The sequence below is a fragment of the Chelonia mydas genome, chromosome 20, assembly GCF_015237465.2.
Source record: "Chelonia mydas isolate rCheMyd1 chromosome 20, rCheMyd1.pri.v2, whole genome shotgun sequence".
Lineage (NCBI taxonomy): Eukaryota > Metazoa > Chordata > Testudines > Cheloniidae > Chelonia > Chelonia mydas.
In genome coordinates, this window is record NC_051260.2 from 1,792,422 (window position 1) to 1,811,089 (window position 18,668).

The 18,668-nt window shown below is 63.0% G+C and overlaps 1 protein-coding gene across 1 annotated transcript in view; it reads left to right on the plus strand.

The window, feature by feature from the left end:
- Positions 1-9,312: 9,312 nt before the first annotated feature.
- The window catches only part of DNAJC22 (DnaJ heat shock protein family (Hsp40) member C22), a 16,936-nt gene continuing 7,580 nt past the window's right edge, over positions 9,313-18,668 (plus strand). Inside the window, 4 exon segments of the mRNA XM_037883892.2 lie at positions 9,313-9,417; positions 9,905-10,755; positions 10,757-10,858; positions 11,547-13,339. Of these exon segments, the coding sequence (XP_037739820.1) occupies positions 10,018-10,755; positions 10,757-10,858; positions 11,547-11,726 (1,020 nt within the window). The 5' untranslated portion in view covers positions 9,313-9,417; positions 9,905-10,017 and the 3' untranslated portion in view covers positions 11,727-13,339.

An 18,668-nucleotide genomic window follows, 5' to 3' on the forward strand; every position in this document is an offset into this window, starting at 1 on the left:
TGAGGTTTGCAGGTGATTGTAGTGGGGCTCCCACCCCTTCCCGAGGGAGATGACGGAGACCCCTCGCCAGCTGGGGGACGTCCCCCAAGGTTCTCTCTTTGGTCGATCACTCGGCGTCCCCCCTTTTCCCTGCTGGGTCTCCCCATTTCTGATATTAGCGGGGGGGGCGGGGGGGGCTTTATGTCATTGGCCCTTTAACGAGCTGCACAGGGCGTGGGGGATGCTCCAGGCCTCTGCCCCCGGGTATTTCCGGCTGGGATTTACTGGGCTGGGAGACGCAGCGTGCACCTCCCCGGTCAGATTCGTTATCCCCCAAATGCCCCAGCCCCTGTCCTACACATAGCTGCGCGGCCATAGATCCCCGGCCTGCCAGCGCCGAGCTCTGCAGGGCGGCCGGGATTCACGCTCCGGGCAAGCGGCATATTACGGATTCCGAGGATGTCGGCCGGAGAAATCCATCCTGGCCTGCGGGCAATTAGAGGGGCGGGAAAAGAGCAGGGCAGATGGACCGAGGTCCTGGCGGGGCCTGGACGCCCAGGGTCACAGCCCTTCCCTGGATGGCGTCTGGCGCTGGATTCTCCTGACCCATAGCACGGTTGTTTCCCGACTAATATCAACGCTCCTGCCCCCTGCCCCACAGCACCCCACCCCCAGCGCTCCTGCCCCACAGCGCCCCCAGCCGCCGGGTCCCCCACCCCCAGCGCTCCTGCCCCACAGCGCCCCCAGCCGCCGGGTCCCCCCACCCCCAGCGCTCCTGCCCCACAGCGCCCCCAGCCGCCGGGTCCCCCACCCCCAGCGCTCCTGCCCCACAGCGCCCCCAGCCGCCGGGTCCCCCACCCCCAGCGCTCCTGCCCCACAGCGCCCCCAGCCGCCGGGTCCCCCCACCCCCAGCGCTCCTGCCCCACAGCGCCCCCAGCCGCCGGGTCCCCCACCCCCAGCGCTCCTGCCCCACAGCGCCCCCAGCCGCCGGGTCCCCCCACCCCCAGCGCTCCTGCCCCACAGCGCCCCCAGCCGCCGGGTCCCCCACCCCCCGCGCTCCTGCCCCACAGCGCCCCCAGCCGCCGGGTCCCCCACCCCCAGCGCTCCTGCCCCACAGCGCCCCGCCCACCCCCAGCACTCCTGCCCCCTGCCCCACGGGTCCCCCTGCTGGCAGACCCCGGCACTGGCGTAGCTGTCTCCTCGGGCCGTCTCTCCCTTTCCCCGGCCCGCTGAGACAGCTGGGAGTAAAGGCGCCCATGTCTGCGCCATCGATCACCCCCGCCGAGCCGGTGAGCCCCGCTCCCCTCCCCGCGACAGGCTCCGGGCCTCATTGCAGATTCGCCTCATGCCCACCTGAGCCGCGCGCTGACAAATAGACATTTAAATCAGGCAATTAGCTGGCCTCCGAGGCTGACATGTTTAATGTATTAATGTGCACCAACAGCTAATACATATCAAATTCCCCTAATCACAGCGCCGGGGTAGCAGGGCGGCTTTGCAGCGCCGGCTTTGGCATTGATGTACGAGTCCAGGGGGCTGCAGCCCCAGAGTTCGCATTAATTACCAGCCACCTGACAAGCCGCCGTGACATTCAGAGCCGGGCGCCGGATTCCTTTAACCAGCCCGGCTGCAGCGCCCGCAACCGGGGCTGCGTGGGAACGGCGCGCGGGGGGGGCGCTGGAGTCGGGGCCCGTGTGTGTCTCTGGACGGCCGAGCCGGGTGGGTCCCCGTGCCCAGAGTGGGTGCTCCTGGCTGGGGCCTGGGTGCCCCTCTAGACACCTGTCTGTTCACTTCCTGGCCTGGGCGTGGGGTCAGGCGTGTCCCTGTGCACGGCAGAGTGGGTCTGCACACGTGTTACACTCACGGGGCGGCGGGGGCTGGCTCTGCCCCCCTGCGCCCATCCTGGGGCGCGGCCCCTCTGCCCCGCATGGCCCAGGGATCCTGAGCAGAAATTCAACCAGGCCCCGGCGCTGGGTGGGGATCGGCCCCACCCCTGCCCCCAGGATTGACACCAGACCCCCGCAGTCGCGCCCGTGGGGCCTGTGAGGCTGGGCTGGGCGGGCAGAGAGGGGCAGGGCTGGGGGAGTGACAAGGATCCGTCGTCCTGCCAGTGGAGTTCAAAGCACTAAACCGCCCACCCTCCTCCATCAAGGAAACTGAGGCACGGGGATTTGGAAGTGTCTGTGCAAGGTCACGCTGTGTGTCTGTGGCAGAACCACGGACAGAACCCAGGAGTCCTGACTCCCAACCCATTATAATTCTAGACTCCCCTCCCTCCCAGAGCTGGGAATGGAACCCAGGTGTCCTGACTCCCAGACACGGCCCCCCATCCCCTGCTCTAACCCACTAGTCCCCACTGCCCTCCCAGAGCCGGGTCCCCCCACCCCGGGTGTCTGTGACACTGGATCCCCCTTTCCCCAGGCTGCTCTGTGGCCTGCACCCCAGCCCAGGTCTCTGGTCACGGCTGCTCCCCGCCATGAGTCTGTGGGGGGTCCCGTGGGCCCAGCCTGTGCCCCGGCCCCGTGTCTCTGCTGGGGACGGGCCCCGTGGAACAAGGAGGTGACAAATGTTTCAGTTAGCAGGAAGGTTCCCAAAATCGATGCCTTAAGTGCTGGTGGCCGGCACTGATCAATGGCTCCAATTATGGCTTATAGCAGGCGGCTGATCGGTGTCAGGTGCCCGGCCACCGCAATCTGCCCTCGCCGCCCTCGCCAGGGCGCTGGCAGCTCCGGGGCCGGGAGAGCCCAGCAGCTGGCTCGAGGGGCCCAAATTACTCCCCCTGCTCTCCCCCTCGGACAGCCCCCATGCCCCAAATTACACCCCTGGCTCTGACCCATTGGTTTGATCAGGGGAGTGGGGGTGGGATACCAGCCCCCGTCGCATTGCGGTCTAGGTGGGGAGAGGCGCCGGGGGTCCCAGGCTGTGCCCACGGCCCATCACTGTCAGGCACCTGTCTGCGGGCAGCGGAGAAATGCCAAATCCGCGTTTCCCTGACAACTCGCAAACCCTGCCTGGGATAAAGGGCTGGAGCTGCTGGGGGTGGGGGGAGGTTAACCCACTGTGTGCTGGGCCGGCCGGCTGCACTGGCAGGGTTGGCAACCATGTGCCAGCTCCCACCCCCAAATTAGAGCAGGGGGCTGGGAGCCAGGACTCCTGGGTTCTGTCCCACCTCTGGGACAGAAGTGGGGTCTAGTGGTTGGCGGGGGGGGCGGGGGCTGGGCGCCAGGACTCCTGGGTTCTATCCCCAGCTCTAGGGGGGCATTTGGCAGGCAGGGACTGGGGAGCTGCTAGGGTGCTGGGGGGCGGCAGGGGGTGGGCAGCCAGCGCGGGAGGGAGGGGCGCTCGTGCAAGCCAATCAGGCCTTTCTCATTCTGGGCACAACTCCATCGATCCCTTCGTGTTTCATTCCCAGACGCGAGATCTGGCCCCACATGGAATGGCAAATTTGACATTTTTAAATCCAGATACTTAAAAGAATCAATACGGACACAGGAAACCCGCCCCCCCCCACGCCCCCCACCCCAGCAATCGATCTGCCTGAGCGCGCAGACGCAGCCGGCCTGGAAATCTGTTACAGGCTGAGTGAGTGAGAGAGAGATTGTGTGTGTGTGTGTGTGCTGTGGGGGGAGCCCAGGGCTGGGAGCGCTGGGGGCTGCGGGTCGGGAGTGAGGGGCACCGGCAGAGCTGGGTGGGGGGAGCCCAGGGCTGGGAGCGCAGGGGGCTGCGGGTCGGGAGCGAGGGGCACTGGCAGAGCTGGGGAAGGGGGGAGCCCAGGGCTGGGAGTGCAGGGGCTGCGGGTCGGGAGTGAGGGGCACCGGCGGAGCTGGTGGGGGGAGCCCAGGGCTGGGAGTGCAGGGGCTGCGGGTCGGGAGTGAGGGGCACCGGCAGAGCTGGGTGGGGGGAGCCCAGGGCTGGGAGCGCAGGGGGCTGCGGGTCGGGAGTGAGGGGCACCGGCAGAGCTGGGGAAGGGGGGAGCCCAGGGCTGGGAGCGCAGGGGCTGCGGGTCGGGAGTGAGGGGCACTGGCAGAGCTGGGTGGGGGGAGCCCAGGGCTGGGCTAGCAGGGGGCTGCGGGTCGGGAGTGAGGGGCACTGGCAGAGCTGGGTGGGGGGAGCCCAGGGCTGGGAGCGCAGGGGGCTGTGGGTTGGGAGTGAGGGGCACCGGCAGAGCTGGGGAAGGGGGGAGCCCAGGGCTGGGAGCGCAGGGGGCTGCGGGTCGGGAGTGAGGGGCACCGGCAGAGCTGGGGAAGGGGGGAGCCCAGGGCTGGGAGCGCAGGGGCTGCGGGTCGGGAGTGAGGGGCACCGGCAGAGCTGGGTGGGGGGAGCCCAGGGCTGGGAGCGCAGGGGGCTGCGGGTCGGGAGTGAGGGGCACCGGCAGAGCTGGGTGGGGGGAGCCCAGGGCTGGGAGCGCAGGGGGCTGCGGGTCGGGAGTGAGGGGGCACCGGCAGAGCTGGGTGGGGGGAGCCCAGGGCTGGGAGCGCAGGGGGCTGCGGGTCGGGAGTGAGGGGCACCGGCAGAGCTGGGTGGGGGGAGCCCAGGGCTGGGAGCGCAGGGGGCTGCGGGTCGGGAGCGAGGGGCACTGGCAGAGCTGGGGAAGGGGGGAGCCCAGGGCTGGGAGTGCAGGGGCTGCGGGTCGGGAGTGAGGGGCACCGGCGGAGCTGGTGGGGGGAGCCCAGGGCTGGGAGTGCAGGGGCTGCGGGTCGGGAGTGAGGGGCACCGGCAGAGCTGGGTGGGGGGAGCCCAGGGCTGGGAGCGCAGGGGGCTGCGGGTCGGGAGTGAGGGGCACCGGCAGAGCTGGGGATGGGGGGAGCCCAGGGCTGGGAGCGCAGGGGCTGCGGGTCGGGAGTGAGGGGCACTGGCAGAGCTGGGTGGGGGGAGCCCAGGGCTGGGCTAGCAGGGGGCTGCGGGTCGGGAGTGAGGGGCACTGGCAGAGCTGGGTGGGGGGAGCCCAGGGCTGGGAGCGCAGGGGGCTGTGGGTTGGGAGTGAGGGGCACCGGCAGAGCTGGGGAAGGGGGGAGCCCAGGGCTGGGAGAGCAGGGGGCTGCGGGTCGGGAGTGAGGGGCACCGGCAGAGCTGGGTGGGGGGAGCCCAGGGCTGGGAGCGCAGGGGCTGCGGGTCGGGAGTGAGGGGCACCGGCAGAGCTGGGTGGGGGGAGCCCAGGGCTGGGAGCGCAGGGGGCTGCGGGTCGGGAGTGAGGGGCACCGGCAGAGCTGGGTGGGGGGAGCCCAGGGCTGGGAGCGCAGGGGGCTGCGGGTCGGGAGTGAGGGGCACCGGCAGAGCTGGGTGGGGGGAGCCCAGGGCTGGGAGCGCAGGGGGCTGCGGGTCGGGAGTGAGGGGCAGAATCCAGCCCCACGTGCCCTTCTCCCAGCCTCCCCCCACCGGCTCCGTTCACAGGCAGCGGCTCCTCGCTTGAAATCCCCCGGCCCAGCTGGGCTGCGCTCCGCCTGGCTCCATCCTTGGCTGCTCCCCGGGAGCCCCCCGGGGCGGCTGAGCTCGGAGCCAGCCAAGCGTTGGGCCGCGGCGCTGGAAGATTCTCGGCCGCGCTGCCCGGGGGACTTGCCGCGCAGACGCTGCTGTCATGGAATAAGACAGGCTCGGGGGGGGGGCATTGGGGGGCATCCACAGCCCTGTCAGGCAGCCCGGAAACCCTGCCCCGATGGACAGACGGACAGAGAGACCCAGATGCGGGGGCCCCCAGGATCAAAGGATGCAACCCTCTGACTGGGTATCCCTGCCCCCCCCACTCAGGAGCCCCCCACAACTGGTAACCCCTGTGCACCCCCTGCCCCATGGCTCCCCCCACCGGTCACCCCCAGACACCCCCCCACAGCCTCCCTCTGCTCCCAATGGGCAATCCCGAACTCAGATCCGGGGCCAGATTTTGCAGAGCTCAGCGCCCCCCCAGGTTGGGGGGGATTGAATATTCATCTGCCCTTTTCGTTCCCCCCCAAGCTCCTCCAAGGCAAAGCTTTCCAGTCCCCCCACTCCATCCCCCCTCCCCCTCCATGGGCCCCCCAGCGCCCCCCACTCTATTTACCCCCTCCCCCTGCTCCATCCACCCCACCTGGACCCGCTGCTCCATCCCAACCCCTTCACCCCACCGTGGCTCTTTAGTCCCCTGCTCACCCCAGTGGATAAATCCGACCCCCCCCCAGCTGCAGGATGAGCTGGGATGAGAGAGAGACGCCCCCCCCCTGTCACGGGGTCCCCGGGCGATGCTCTGGAGCTGCTCCCTACGAAGCCAGGCAGGACTCTGGGGAGTCTCCTCTCGGGGAGCAGCCTGTCTGCAGGACACACAGCTCCCCCGGCTTCCACCTTCCTGGGCCTGACCTCGGAGCATTCAGCCTCCTCTGCCCCTCCGTGTGCTTCCCACAGCCAGTCCGCCCAGGCGGGGTCCTGGGGGGGCCAGAGGGTCCTGCCCCCCAACTCCGCAGTCAGACGGGACTCTCAGCCAGCCAGGAAAACAGAAGGTTTATTAGACGACAGGAACATGGTCTAACACAGAGCTTGTAGGTGCAGAGAACAGGACCCCTCAGCTGGGTCCATTTTGGGGGGCAGTGAGCCAGACAACCACGTCTGCCCTTCACTCCTCGTCCCCAGCCAGCCCCAAACTGAAACTCCCTCCAGCCCCTCCTCCTCTGGGCTTTGTCCCTTTCCCCGGCCAGGAGGGCACCTGATTCCTTTGTTCTCCAGCCCTTCAGCTCTCACCTTGCAGGGGGGAAGGGCCCAGGCCATCAGTGGCCAGGAAACAGGGTGTTGGCCATTCTGTGTCCAGACCCCTGCACACACCTGCCCTCCAGGGCTCTGCAAGGACCATACACCCCTATCCCACCCCCTAGATACTTAAGAACTGCCTAGGGGAAACCGAGGCACCCCCACACCATTCAGAGGAAACATTAAGAACAGTCCCACTTCATCACACCCCCTCCCCCGCTTCTCCCCTTCCTCTGCCAAGGTGGGCTCCGGCTCCTTCCATGCCAGTGGGAGTGAGGGGGACACTGGGGGAGCACCTGAGAGGCTGGCGTGGGGGGAAGGTGGGGGGCTGAGGGGTGAGGTGCGGGGAGGGGTCAGGACCATAGCCCTGCTGTACAGCTGGAGAAACTGAGGCACAGATAGGGACCACGTGCACCCCTAGGTCACGCAGCCCATTGCGTGGCAGAGCTGGGCCTAGCCCCCCAGGGACCTGATCCCCTGATTCCGCTGTAACAACTACCCCCCCCCACTGAGCTGGGACTAGTGCCCCCAGGTCCCATTCCCTTCCCCCTTGAGCCAGCCGCCCGCACCCCAGCGTCGGACTCCCGCCCCGGGCTCCGGAACAGCCGCTACGTCCCGCTCCACCCCCCTCTCTGGGAGCCTGGGGGGGGGGGGGCATTGAATCAAAGAATCCCTCTCAAGAGCCCCCCCGCCACGGGCGAAGGCCGGATCCCATTTGCATGGGGGGAGCAGCAGGCAGCTAAGTCAACAGCGCGGGAAGAGGCTGGAGATTGAGCTGATTAATAATGAATTAGAGCAAATTGGCGGCCTGCTCCCTGCTAATCCATGTAAATAGAAGGCCCTGCGCCGCTGGCCTCATGGGGGGGCGGGGGGACTTGCTGTGAGCTGAGAGACCCCCTGAAATCCGCTGGACCTGGCCCCTGGCCACTAACGAGGAGGAAAAAGCGGGGCGGGGGCTGCAGGGAGGAATCAATTGCGGGGTCCAGAGGGAGCGGACGGATTGATTAGCGGGGGTCCCCCCCAGGGCCTGATTCCCAGCCCAGCTGCATGTGAGGTTCACGGGGAGCTGTCTGCCCCCCACCCTGGGGTGGGAATGGCCCCTCCTCCTGCAATCTAGGGTGCTCAGCGCTTTGCAGGATTGGGTCCCATATGTGGGGCCATTGGGCCCACATGCCCCAGGGTTGCCTGGCATCCGAGATGGTCTCCCCCCAATGGCTAGAACCAAGGGGCACTTGTCCCTTGGCAGGATCAGGCCCTGAGGGGCAGGGTCCCTCACCCCATCTTCTAGCGTATGCAGCAGCCTGTCCTCCTGATGCTCCTCGGCGTGGCTGGGACCCGGGGAGGCTGGGGCCAGGCCCTTGGCTTGGGAAACTGCCTGCTCCAGGCTCTAGCCAGGCAATGTCTGTCTGTCTGGCCCATACACACAGTCAGCCTGGTCCAGCCCCCCACTCCGGTCTCTCGTTGGGCCGCACTGGGCAGCCAGGGCCCTCTCTCAAACTCCGCCTGCCCTTCCCCCTGCCTCTGGCCAGTGCCCAGGCAGCTAGGCCTAGTGGTGGGGGCCCAGCACCAGGACTCAGGACACCTGGCTCTGCCCCTGACCTTGACCCCGGGCGAGTCACTTCCCCTCTCTGTGTCTGTGCAGCGTGGCCCCTCGAGACACCCCGGTAACAATACAGCTGCCTAGTGGCACCCAGAGGCGGCTGCATTTCAGTGGCGGGGCAGCTGCACACGGGCAGGACACTGCGGGTGGATGGTGCTGTAGGAGGGTCTGGCTCAGCGGCTGGTTAGCGCCAGCCGGGGGCTGCGTGGCAGCCCGGGGCTGAAGAGCCTGTGCTGGGAATGACCCCCAGATGGAAACGGACGTCGGTTCCCCATCCGCCGCCTCTGACCTGAGGGTGCTGGTCCTGAGGTTACCCTGCCCCCCCTTCCTTCGTGGCTCTCTCCAGCCGGGGAGTGTGTGCAGGACCCTGGGGAGCACAGGGCCCTGGTTAGAGGGGAGCAGATGGAGAGCAGAGGGGGCTCGGCGCCCAGCTTCACGCTAGACGGCAAAGAGCCGCAGCAGTGGGGATTCCCACGGACCCCGCGGGTGGATGGCTCCCAGAGCTGGGGACAGCGTGGGGGAGCCCAGTGGTTAGAGGTCGGGGCCTTAGCCCCTGAATCCTGCCTCGGCTGGCCCGGAGGGCAGGGGCAGGGATGCCCGAGCACAAGGCCCCACGAGACCAGGGCAGGGCTCAGGGCCCCGGTGCGGAAGATCCAGGTGATGGGAGGAAACGAACCTCCCGGGCCCCAGGGCTTAGAGCCAGGTCAGAGCCGGGCTTGGCAGTGAACCTGGGCCCAGAGCGGGGGCAGGAGGGACATGCTGGCCCCACAGCTCAGGCCCTGGGGCAGGGCTGCAGTGGATCTGGCGCCCAGCGGAGGGGTGAGGGTCAGGAATCTTTCCACCAGCCATTTCCAGGGGGCTGCATTGTTGCCCTCTCTTCCCCCAAGGGAGCCCCACCAGGGCTGCAGAGGCTGCTGGGAAGGCCGGTGCCCTTTGACCAGTGGGTGTTAGGTGCAGGCAGAATCCAGCCCTCGCCAAGCCCCACTGAGTCAGCGCCCAGACTCACGGGACGTGGGCAAAGTCTAACCAGGTGTGGGGAGCCTGGGAGCAAAGTCCTGGTGGCCCAGCCCCCTCCCCGCCCCACAGCCTGCGCCCGGGGGCCCCTGGCTGGGTGTATGTGCAGAGAGGTACGTGAGCCGAGGTGCAGGGCGGCTCTGGGATGGGGCCGGGGGGTGTTGGGGGGGTGGATTCCGCTCCCTGTTCCTGTTCTCCGGGTGTCCCCCTCCCAGCTCACTCTGGCCCTGCCTCCCTGATGTCCCGAGTGGGGGACATCGAGGCGTCTCCAAGCCCCCGCTGGCCCCAATCCCGGGCGGGATGAGGGCTCCCAGGGCAGGGGGCACCTGGGGTGGAGAGGGACCTGGTTTGGTGACTGTGAATGCCGGGGCACTGAGCACACCTGGATGGGGGGCAGGGGGCATCTCTAGTTACTGAGCTGGGGGGAGAGGGGCAGCCTGGGCCAGGTGTCCAGCTAGGGAGGGAGGCAAGGGCCGTTCTGCCCTGGACCTGTCTCCCCTCGCCGCACAGGCATAGGGGGCAGCTGTGCAACATGGGAGGAGGGATTTTTGCCCCCGCCCCCTATGCCGCGCAATGATCTGTTCCACCCCCCTCCTTTAGGGTGACAGGACACCTGCAGTACTCCCAGCAGCCAGCGGGGGGCATCGCAACGGGATGATGTCCCACCCCCCCAGCCCGGCATTGGAGCCCATGTGAGCCAACCCCCCCCAGCGATGGCCAAGCGGCTCCTGGTGACCTATGCCCTGTGGGCGCTGGGGGGCCCCGTCGGGCTGCACCACGTCTACCTGGGCCGGGACAGCCACGCCCTGCTGTGGATGCTGACCCTGGGGGGCTTCGGGGTGGGCTGGCTCTGGGAGTTCTGGCGGCTCCCCGGCTGGGTGGCACGTGCCAATGACACCCGGGAGCCGCAGCCCCGCGGCCCGGAGCCCCCGGCCCTCAGCCCCATGCGCTTCTTCGGCCAGGTCCTGGTGGGGGTCTACTTCGGACTGGTGGCACTCATCGGCCTCTCCTCCCTGGCCGGCTTCTACCTGCTGGCCCTGCCGCTGGCCGTGGGCCTGGGGGTGCATGTGGTCTCCAGCGTGGGCGACCAGACCGCGGATCTCAGGAGCACTCTGGCGGCGGCCTTCCTCACCTCCCCCATCTTCTACGGCCGCGCCCTGGCCATCCTGCCCGTCAGCCTGGCGGCCAGCGTGACCGCCCAGCGGTGCCGGAGCCACAAGCCCTGCCGGGGCACCGGCGAGACGCTGCGCGCCCGGCTGTACCACCTGGGCCTGGCCTACCTGGCCTTCACCGCCCCGCTGGCCTACTGCGCCTTCTGCAACACAGCCGCCACCGCCCACTACGTGGCCGACGGCTTTGGCTCCGTCTTGGGTTGGCTCAGCTTCTTCCCGTCCCTGGGCGGCTTCCTGGAGCAGCTCCTCCTCCTGCCCTACCGCGCCTGGAGGCTGCTGACGGGGGGGTGCCGGCTTCGGGGCCGGCTCCTTCCAGGAGTGGGAGAAGGTCTATGAGTTTGTGCAGAGCTTCCAGAGTGAGCGGCAGCCGCTGGCGTACAAGGTGGGGAGTTGCCGGCTCCTGGGGCGAGCAGTGGGCGTCCGCGGGGACGTCAGGTCACAGCACGAGGGTGCGGACTAGCGTTGACATGGACAAAGGAGAAGCGTAAGGGGGGTGGTGGGGGCTAGTGATTAGAGCAAGGGCCAGAGGGCCAGGACTCTCGGGTTCTATTGCTCTCTCTGTGCTGGGGGTTAATGGTTAGAGCAGTGGGGAAAGCGGGGGCCAGGGCCCTTGGATCCATCCCCAGCTCTGTTTGGGAGGGAAACCAGCGGGACCTGATGGGGCAGCGGCTTCCACTCTGGTTTGCACGGAGCAGGTGCGGGTGGGAGTCGTTCAACGCCCACGTTCCAGGGGGAGCAAATGCACGTGAAGGGAAGCACCTGGCTTCCCGAACCTTCGGGGCCACGTTGAGCACTAGCACCCCCTAGGGGCTGTGCCGCTCCCAGCGGGCTCACGTGACCGCCTGCTGCAGGGGAGCTCCTGCACTGTCCAGCTCTGTGCCTGGCCTGGGAGTCTGAGCCTGCACTGCCCATCCTTTGCCATGGCCCAGTCTCCAGGTGGGCTGCAGTTCCTGGGTCTCCAGTGTCTCCCCTCCCAATCCCCTAAGGGGAAGACCCCAGAGCTCAGAGACTCGCTGCATCCCCCCCCCGCTGCCAGTCCAGTGGGGTCATTTCTCCTTGCAACCCCTCAGGTCTTGGGTCTCCGGGACGGCGCCCCCGTGGAGGAGATTCACAAGAGTTACCGGGACCTGGTGAAGCTTTGGCACCCGGATCACAACCAACACCGGGCGGAGGAGGCCGAGAGACGGTTCATCGAGGTGCAGGCAGCCTACGAGAGCCTCGTGCAGCCGAGGAAAGCCAAGCCCACATGATGGGCAGCAGCCCTGGTGGGGGAGGCCCAGCTGCTGCGCCCCTCCCACCGCTTTGCGATAGAGTCTTTGAGAAAGTGCCTGCTTTCCTCCCACCCCCCAGCACTGCTCCGGGAAGGGCATGAGAACCAGGAAGTGAAACTGACCAGGCTAGCTTTGTGCTCACAAGCAGGGTGAAATGCAAAACAGGGAGCCAGGTGCAAAGGAAAAGGGCCCAGCTGAGCAGCAGTAACTTCAGAGGTTCCTTTCAATCCTGCGGTAGGGACGGACAGGGCACCGGGCTGGCACATTGCACAGGGCAGCAAGAGAAAGGCTTTTGTAGTGTGTGCTTTCCCCCTCCCCATTCCTGAGCGGGGGCGGGGGGGAAGGCAGGTGGCTCGCTGGATGAGAAGGGGACTGGCCATCAGCCCTCCTGGATGCCCTTCCTAGTTCTGCTGCTGAGTCATCGTGTGACGTGGTGCCAGCCATGTCTCCTCTCCGGGTCTCAGTGAGTCCAGCTGTAAAAGGGGGCTAGTGCCTGGTCCCCAGGTGGGGTTTGAGGTGACTGGTTTCAAAGTGCTTTGAGATCCAGAGATGGAAGGTGGCCGACATGGGCAGGGGCTCATCAGAAACCAGGGACGGGGGGCAAATTATGAGAAGGGCCCCAGTGAAATGGCCAAAAGTGCTCAGCACCCTGTCGCTCCCCTTGAGGGACTGTGGATTGGGCCCAGGGTGTGTAATAAAGCAGGGTTTTTCCTTTGTAATTTTCGAGGGCTGTCGCTTAGTCTCGTGGCTGGAGCACTGGCATGGCAGCCAGGAACATGGGTTCTAGTCCTTGCTCTGCCACTGAACTTCTTGGGCAAGTCACTTGATCCCCGTTTCCCTTCCCACGCTGTGTCTGTCCTGTCTGTTTAGACTGCACGCTCTTCAGGGCAGGGACCGCTAATGCTGTGTTTGGCTGCCGACAACCCCTCCCTGCTGAGCTACACCATTCTCAGGGCCAGCCCGATAGCTCGCATGCAGGGGGTGGAGTTGCATCAGCAATGTTTTATAACTGATCAGGCAAACACGCACCTGGTTTTGATTTGCCACCCGCTCCTGGGCCCTTCTGAACTGTTCCAGCAGGCCAGGGTCCATGTGCAGCCGGGGCCAACGAGCGGCTCCCACGCACGACTGGGGCCAAACACTGACAAAGCCACTCGTCGCTGACGACTGCCCTTGGACCGAACTTGGTGGTGGCCTGGGGGCTCTGCACTTCGCTGCCCCAAGAAGGGTGGGGACTGTCTTTTACCCTATCTTTGGACAACACCGGGCTCTGCTCTGGGCCTGCCGGCCGCTTTTCCTACAAATAAACTGCACCAACGAGGCACTTTGGGTTGAATGTGGAAACGGTACATTGATATTTGACGGCGTTGTGATGCCCTGGGTGCCCAGTAGGTGTCGGCATCAGGCTGCAGGTGGAAAGAGGAGAATCAAAAATAAAGGAAATAAAGCCCGAAGCTGGGCTGAGGCCACTCCACAGAATAAGAGGACAGGTCCCGAGCGGAGAGCGCAGGCGAAGCGCGGAGAAGGGAGGAGCGCGGGGCTTGGGGTGGCCTGTGCTGTGATGCGTCGAGGGCAGAGGTTACAAAGGCCAGGTTAGGTCAGACCTTCTGGGAAGGGCTGGTGGGCTCCAGGGGATGGGGCCTTTGGCTGCTGGGTCACTCGTTCCCATCCAGCCCAGGACAGGAAGGGCCTGCTGTTTTACAGATCCAACAGCGTCGAGGAGGGCAGTGGTGGGGCCCTTGGGGTGGAAAGTCTGGGCAGAACGTGGTGCCGGGGATGCTACTTGGGACGTGGGACCCTGGCGTTGACAGAACAGAGACTCCGGAGCCAAAGCTGCCCGGCTGGGACCTGGGTGGGGACCAGGCCCCCTGCATGGGACATGGAAAAGGGTGGCCAGCAACCCCAGAGCCAAGGGCCCCCCTTGGGAGTAGGCTCCATGCATGGGACAGGCTGGGACCCTGGAAGTGGGGAAACAGTGACCCCAGGGCCCCCCAGAGGCCGGGGCCCCCCTGGACCAATGAGCCCAGAGCCCCAGGACCAGTGACCGCAGAGCCCAGGGCCCCCAGGACCAGTGACCCCAAAGCCCAGGGCCCCCCAAGACCAGTGACCGCAGGGCCCCCAGGACCAATGACTCCAGAGCCCCAGGACCAGTGACCCCCGGGGCCCCAGGACCAATGACTCCAGAGCCCCAGGGTCCCCTGGACCAGTGTCCCCTGGACCAGTGACCCCCCTGAGTCCCCTGAGGCCGGCCCACTGGCTCCCCACCAGGCTCCAGCCTTGGCACATCACTGTTGAGGCCAGCTCCCAGCTTCGGCACTTTCCGGAACAAGCTCGGCTCTTTCCGCCAGGTCCGTGGCAGCAGCTTCGGCAATTTCCGGCTCAGCTCGGCTCCCCCCGCCCCGCCCTTGGCGTGAGCCGGCGAGAATAGGGGGTGGAGCCAGGTATCCTCTTGGACGCTGTTGGATTGGCCCTCGACCGCCTCTAGCCACGCCCCTCTCCTGGGCCGTCCTCGCTACCCGCATTGGCTCGAGCGCTCTGCTCGCCCATTGGCTGCGGCGCGCAGGAGGCTCCGCGAGGGAGGCTCTCCTTGTCCTATTGGCCGGTGGGACTGGGATCGGCCCCTCGCCGCTCCTTATTGGCCGGCGGGGCTCGGTGTCCCGTGCCGCCATTGGTTGGCCTCGCTGTCTGCGCCCCGGGTTTCCGTCTCTAGCGCTCGCCATTGGCTGGGTGGCTCCGAGCCCTTTTCCCGTTGGTTGGTTGGGCTCGATGGCTCTCGCCGGGGTCGGTGCGGGGCCCCGCCCCCCCTTTCCCCGGTGCCTGGCAGCGGCGGCCTGAGGAGACGGTGAGGGGGGCGGCGGCGGCGTCTGGCTCCCTGCGCGCGGCCAGGGCCCGGCGGGGGCTGAGGGGAGCAGCCGGGCCCGGGGGACGCGGGTGAGGGCGGGGGGAGGCGGCAGGAGGAGTCGGGGGGGGGGCAATAAGGAGTAACGCCTGGGGGGGGCCTGGGGAGGTGGAAGGGAGCTGGGGGGCCCAGGCGGTGGGCACAGGGGTTTGGGAGATTTTTTTTGGGGGGGGCAGGGGGCTGATGGAGGAGGGGGGATGGGAGTGGGGCTGGGGGGAGCAGTGCGGGGGGTCTGGGAGGGTGAAAGGAGAGGGGTCAGTGGGGGGGATGGGAGGGGGGCTGGGGGAGCAGTGCGGGGGGTCTGGGAGGGTGAAAGGAGAGGGGTCAGTGGGGGGGATGGGAGTGGGGCTGGGGGTGAGCAGTGCGGGGGGGTCTGGGAGGGTGAAAGGAAAGGGGACGGGGGGGCTGGGGGGAGTAGTGCAGGGGGGTCTGGGAGGGTGAAAGGAAAGGGGATGGTGGGGGAGATGGGAGGGGGGCTGGGGGTGAGCAGTGCGGGGGGTCTGGGAGGGTGAAAGGAAAGGGGATGGGGGGGCTGGGAGGGGGGCTGGGGGGAGCAGTGCAGGGGGGTCTGGGAGGGTGAAAGGAAAGGGGACGGGGGGGCTGGGAGGGGGGCTGGGGGGAGCAGTGCAGGGGGGTCTGGGAGGGTGAAAGGAAAGGGGACGGTGGGGGAGATGGGAGTGGGGCTGGGGGTGAGCAGTGCGGGGGGTCTGGGAGGGTGAAAGAAAAGGGGACGGTGGGGGGCTGGGAGGGGGGGCTGGGGGGGAGCAGTGCAGGGGGGTCTGGGAAGGTGAAAGGAGAGGGGATGGGAGGGGGCAGGGTGGAGCAGTGCAGGGGACAGTCTGGGAGAGTGAAAAGAGAGGGGATGGTTGGGGGCGATGGGAGTGGGGCTGGGGGGGAGCAGTGCGGGGGACGGTCTGGGAGGGTGAAAGGAGAGGGGGCGATGGGAGTGGGGCTGGGGAGAGCAGGTGGAGCGGAGTGGGGGACGGTCTTGGGGCATGTGTGGGAGTCTGGTGATAGCAACAGTGAGAAGAGGTGGGGGACATGGAGGACAGCAGAGCGAGGAGCTGGGGAGAACGGCTGAACGGGGTTATGAGGGAAATGTACAATGGCAGGTGGGCGAACATCAAAGGGGAGACTAAGGTCACTGGTGTTAACTGTTCAAGTGGGAAAGGACTCCTGAAGGCATTAATAGGTGTGATTTATACTGTACACCGTGCACATCCACAGCCAAGTGTCCTGCTGCTCTCACCATCTTCCCCTTACTCCCTGCGTCTGTATATTACACCCACTTGTTACATCCTAGCCTTTAAGCTCTTTGCGGGTAGGGACGGTGTCTTGTGTTTATATGACAACCACTTCAATGGGGGCCTGATCCCCATTGGGGCCTGCAGGCGTTACTATTGTACAAATAACAAATGATGACTGGGAATGAGGCAGCAGGAATATGTCTGATGAAAGGCAGGTAGCACTGCGAGGAGAAAAATGGGCCGGATGGTGCTTGGAAACAGCAGGTTTTTGGCATGGTTTCCCTGACTATTCAAACATTTAACATGTAATATTTAATAAAGAATCTGTTGAGCAGCTGTGTGTGTGTGTGGGAAAATATTTTACAGGCTGGTTCAGTAACTTTTAGCACTGGCTGTAAAACATTTCAGTTTTGGTTGAAAACTTCAACAAAATCGAAATGTTTTTGTTTTGTCTAAATTTACAGCTTAAAAAATGAAGTTTCCAGTTTTCTGATGAAAAGTAATTTAGTCGGAAAACAGAAAACTCTTTTTTTCCAATAAAAAATGTTTTTTTCAAGGAAATCATACTTTCCATTGACATTTTTGTTTAGTCAAAAACTCAGTTTTGATTGAAAACATATGACACAGTCCACATAGAAGTAGGTTTCAGAGTAGCAGCCGTGTTAGTCTGTATTCGTAAAAAGAAAAGGAGTACTTGTGGCACCTTAGAGACTAACCAGTTTATTTGAGCATGAGCTTTCGTGAGCTACAGCTCACTTCATCGGATGCATAGCATATCGTGGAAACTGCAGAAGTAATACACATCGGTCAGCTAATTTGCCCTAGATCACAAATGTACAGCAGTAGTGGTGGTTGTTGGTGCCACTGTAGTTAAGGGTTTGCCAGCATATACCTCTGTTTTGAGGGAGAGGTGACTTGCATGGTGAACTGTAGATTACTTTTCAAGTGGCTTTCAATTATTTAATGATTTTGTTGAACAACTGCAGTATAGTCCCTAAGCGAAAGGGGCTGATTAGATTCAAGACAAAGGAAGAGGTGACCTGCAAAGAGTGGGGATAGAGACTTGTGTTTTATAAACTTTTTATTAATACAAAGAAGGTGTGAGGTTTTAAAAAATCTGCGTGTTTTAAGTTTAAAAATATCAAGTCCTGTCTGTTGGATGACTCATTGATAGACTTGGACCACTCAAACTGACATCACAGGAGCCAGGAGAGTGAAAGTGAGCAACTGAGAGAAAGGAACTTCAGTGGGACTCTTAAAATCATCATTCGTTTGTTGTTAACCCCTATTTAATTTAGGAGATCTTAAAGATTCAACACCTTTGCCCCTTCAGTTAAGGTAGGAGATCTAACAGCATATATTTTCTGAGACTTCCAGTAAGTCTTCTTCGGATGTCTTCCATGAATTTTTTTCTTTTGATGCTATCTGAACTTTAAAAAGAAAATCTTTTACAGATTATGTTGAAAGAATAGCAAAAAAGACACCAGCTCATTTTAAAAAAAAATTCCTTCTATAGGTCACCGTCGAACAAAAGTCTTATTTTTGTGTCTTTCAAACCCAGAAAGCCATTTGAAAGTAATCATGGTGGTTTAACAACAAACAAAAGAAGAAAACTTGTGTGTGTATCTGTATGAAACAAGCTGCATCTAAAGAGTAAACAGCTCATATCCATTATTACTTCTTGCGGGACAGTCTTGAAGTTTATTTAATGTTTGCAAAGTGCTTTGAGATCTTAATGGAAGGTTTTATAGAATGAAGAGGTAAAAAATGTTTGCAATAGGGAAATAAGAATTTTGATGAAGCGCGATGTGGCAGTGCACTTAAAACATGGCTGGAACACCTGACGGAGTATTCACACAGCTGCAGTCCAAAGTATGCCTTAAAGCTTCACAGCTGGTTGTAAGAGGACACTAAAATACCATCAGGACAAGCATATCTATCCTTTCATTCCCTCTGCGTTTTCTACAGGGATCTGGAGACAGGGATTTTGCTGGTCTCGGCTCCTTTACTCAGTCCTCATCTTCTTTGTCTGCTCTTCGCACATGAGTATGCAGTGTCTTTGTCTCCTCTGTTTGGCATCAGATCAGGCCCATCCAGCATGGCTGCTAAGCGATGAGAGGTTTGTTTCTGTACAGGGCCTGATACACTGGCTGTGTGCACACATACCTCCTCAGGACCAAAGAGCTTTGAATGAAACAGTTGAAGACCAGAGTAATACACTTTACACCAATACAAACACTTTGCACCAGATGGAATTATCCCACATTACAGTAGGCGCATGGAAGTGAAGTGACTTTCCCAAGGCCACATAGCACATTAGGGATTAGAATTTGGGAGTTCTTGCTTCCAGTTCTGTGACTAGTCACTAGACATACAGCAATTTTTTTAAATATGAAAGTCTTATAAGAACAATCCTACGTTGGATGGTATCATTGCTATACAGTGTGTAAAACACGGTATAATCTGGCATTAACTAATGCAGTCCACTGGTGGATGGTGGTGTGGTCTGAAATTTTGTGGAAAAGTGAAAAGGTTGCCTTTTGCTTTTTACCTTTGCATTATGACATCTGCATGTGCACACATGTTGTTGTTTGTGCAACAAATAATCAGTGTGGTCTGAGCAGTGTTTGCATTTCCACTTCTCTAAGGTGCAAGACCACATAAAAACTAGATTGTAAGAGGTATGTATGTTCTAGAATATCTAATGCTTAGCTTGTGTTCTTCAAATGCTTTCATTGAAAGAACAATACAGGTGTGGATTAAGGAAACCATAGA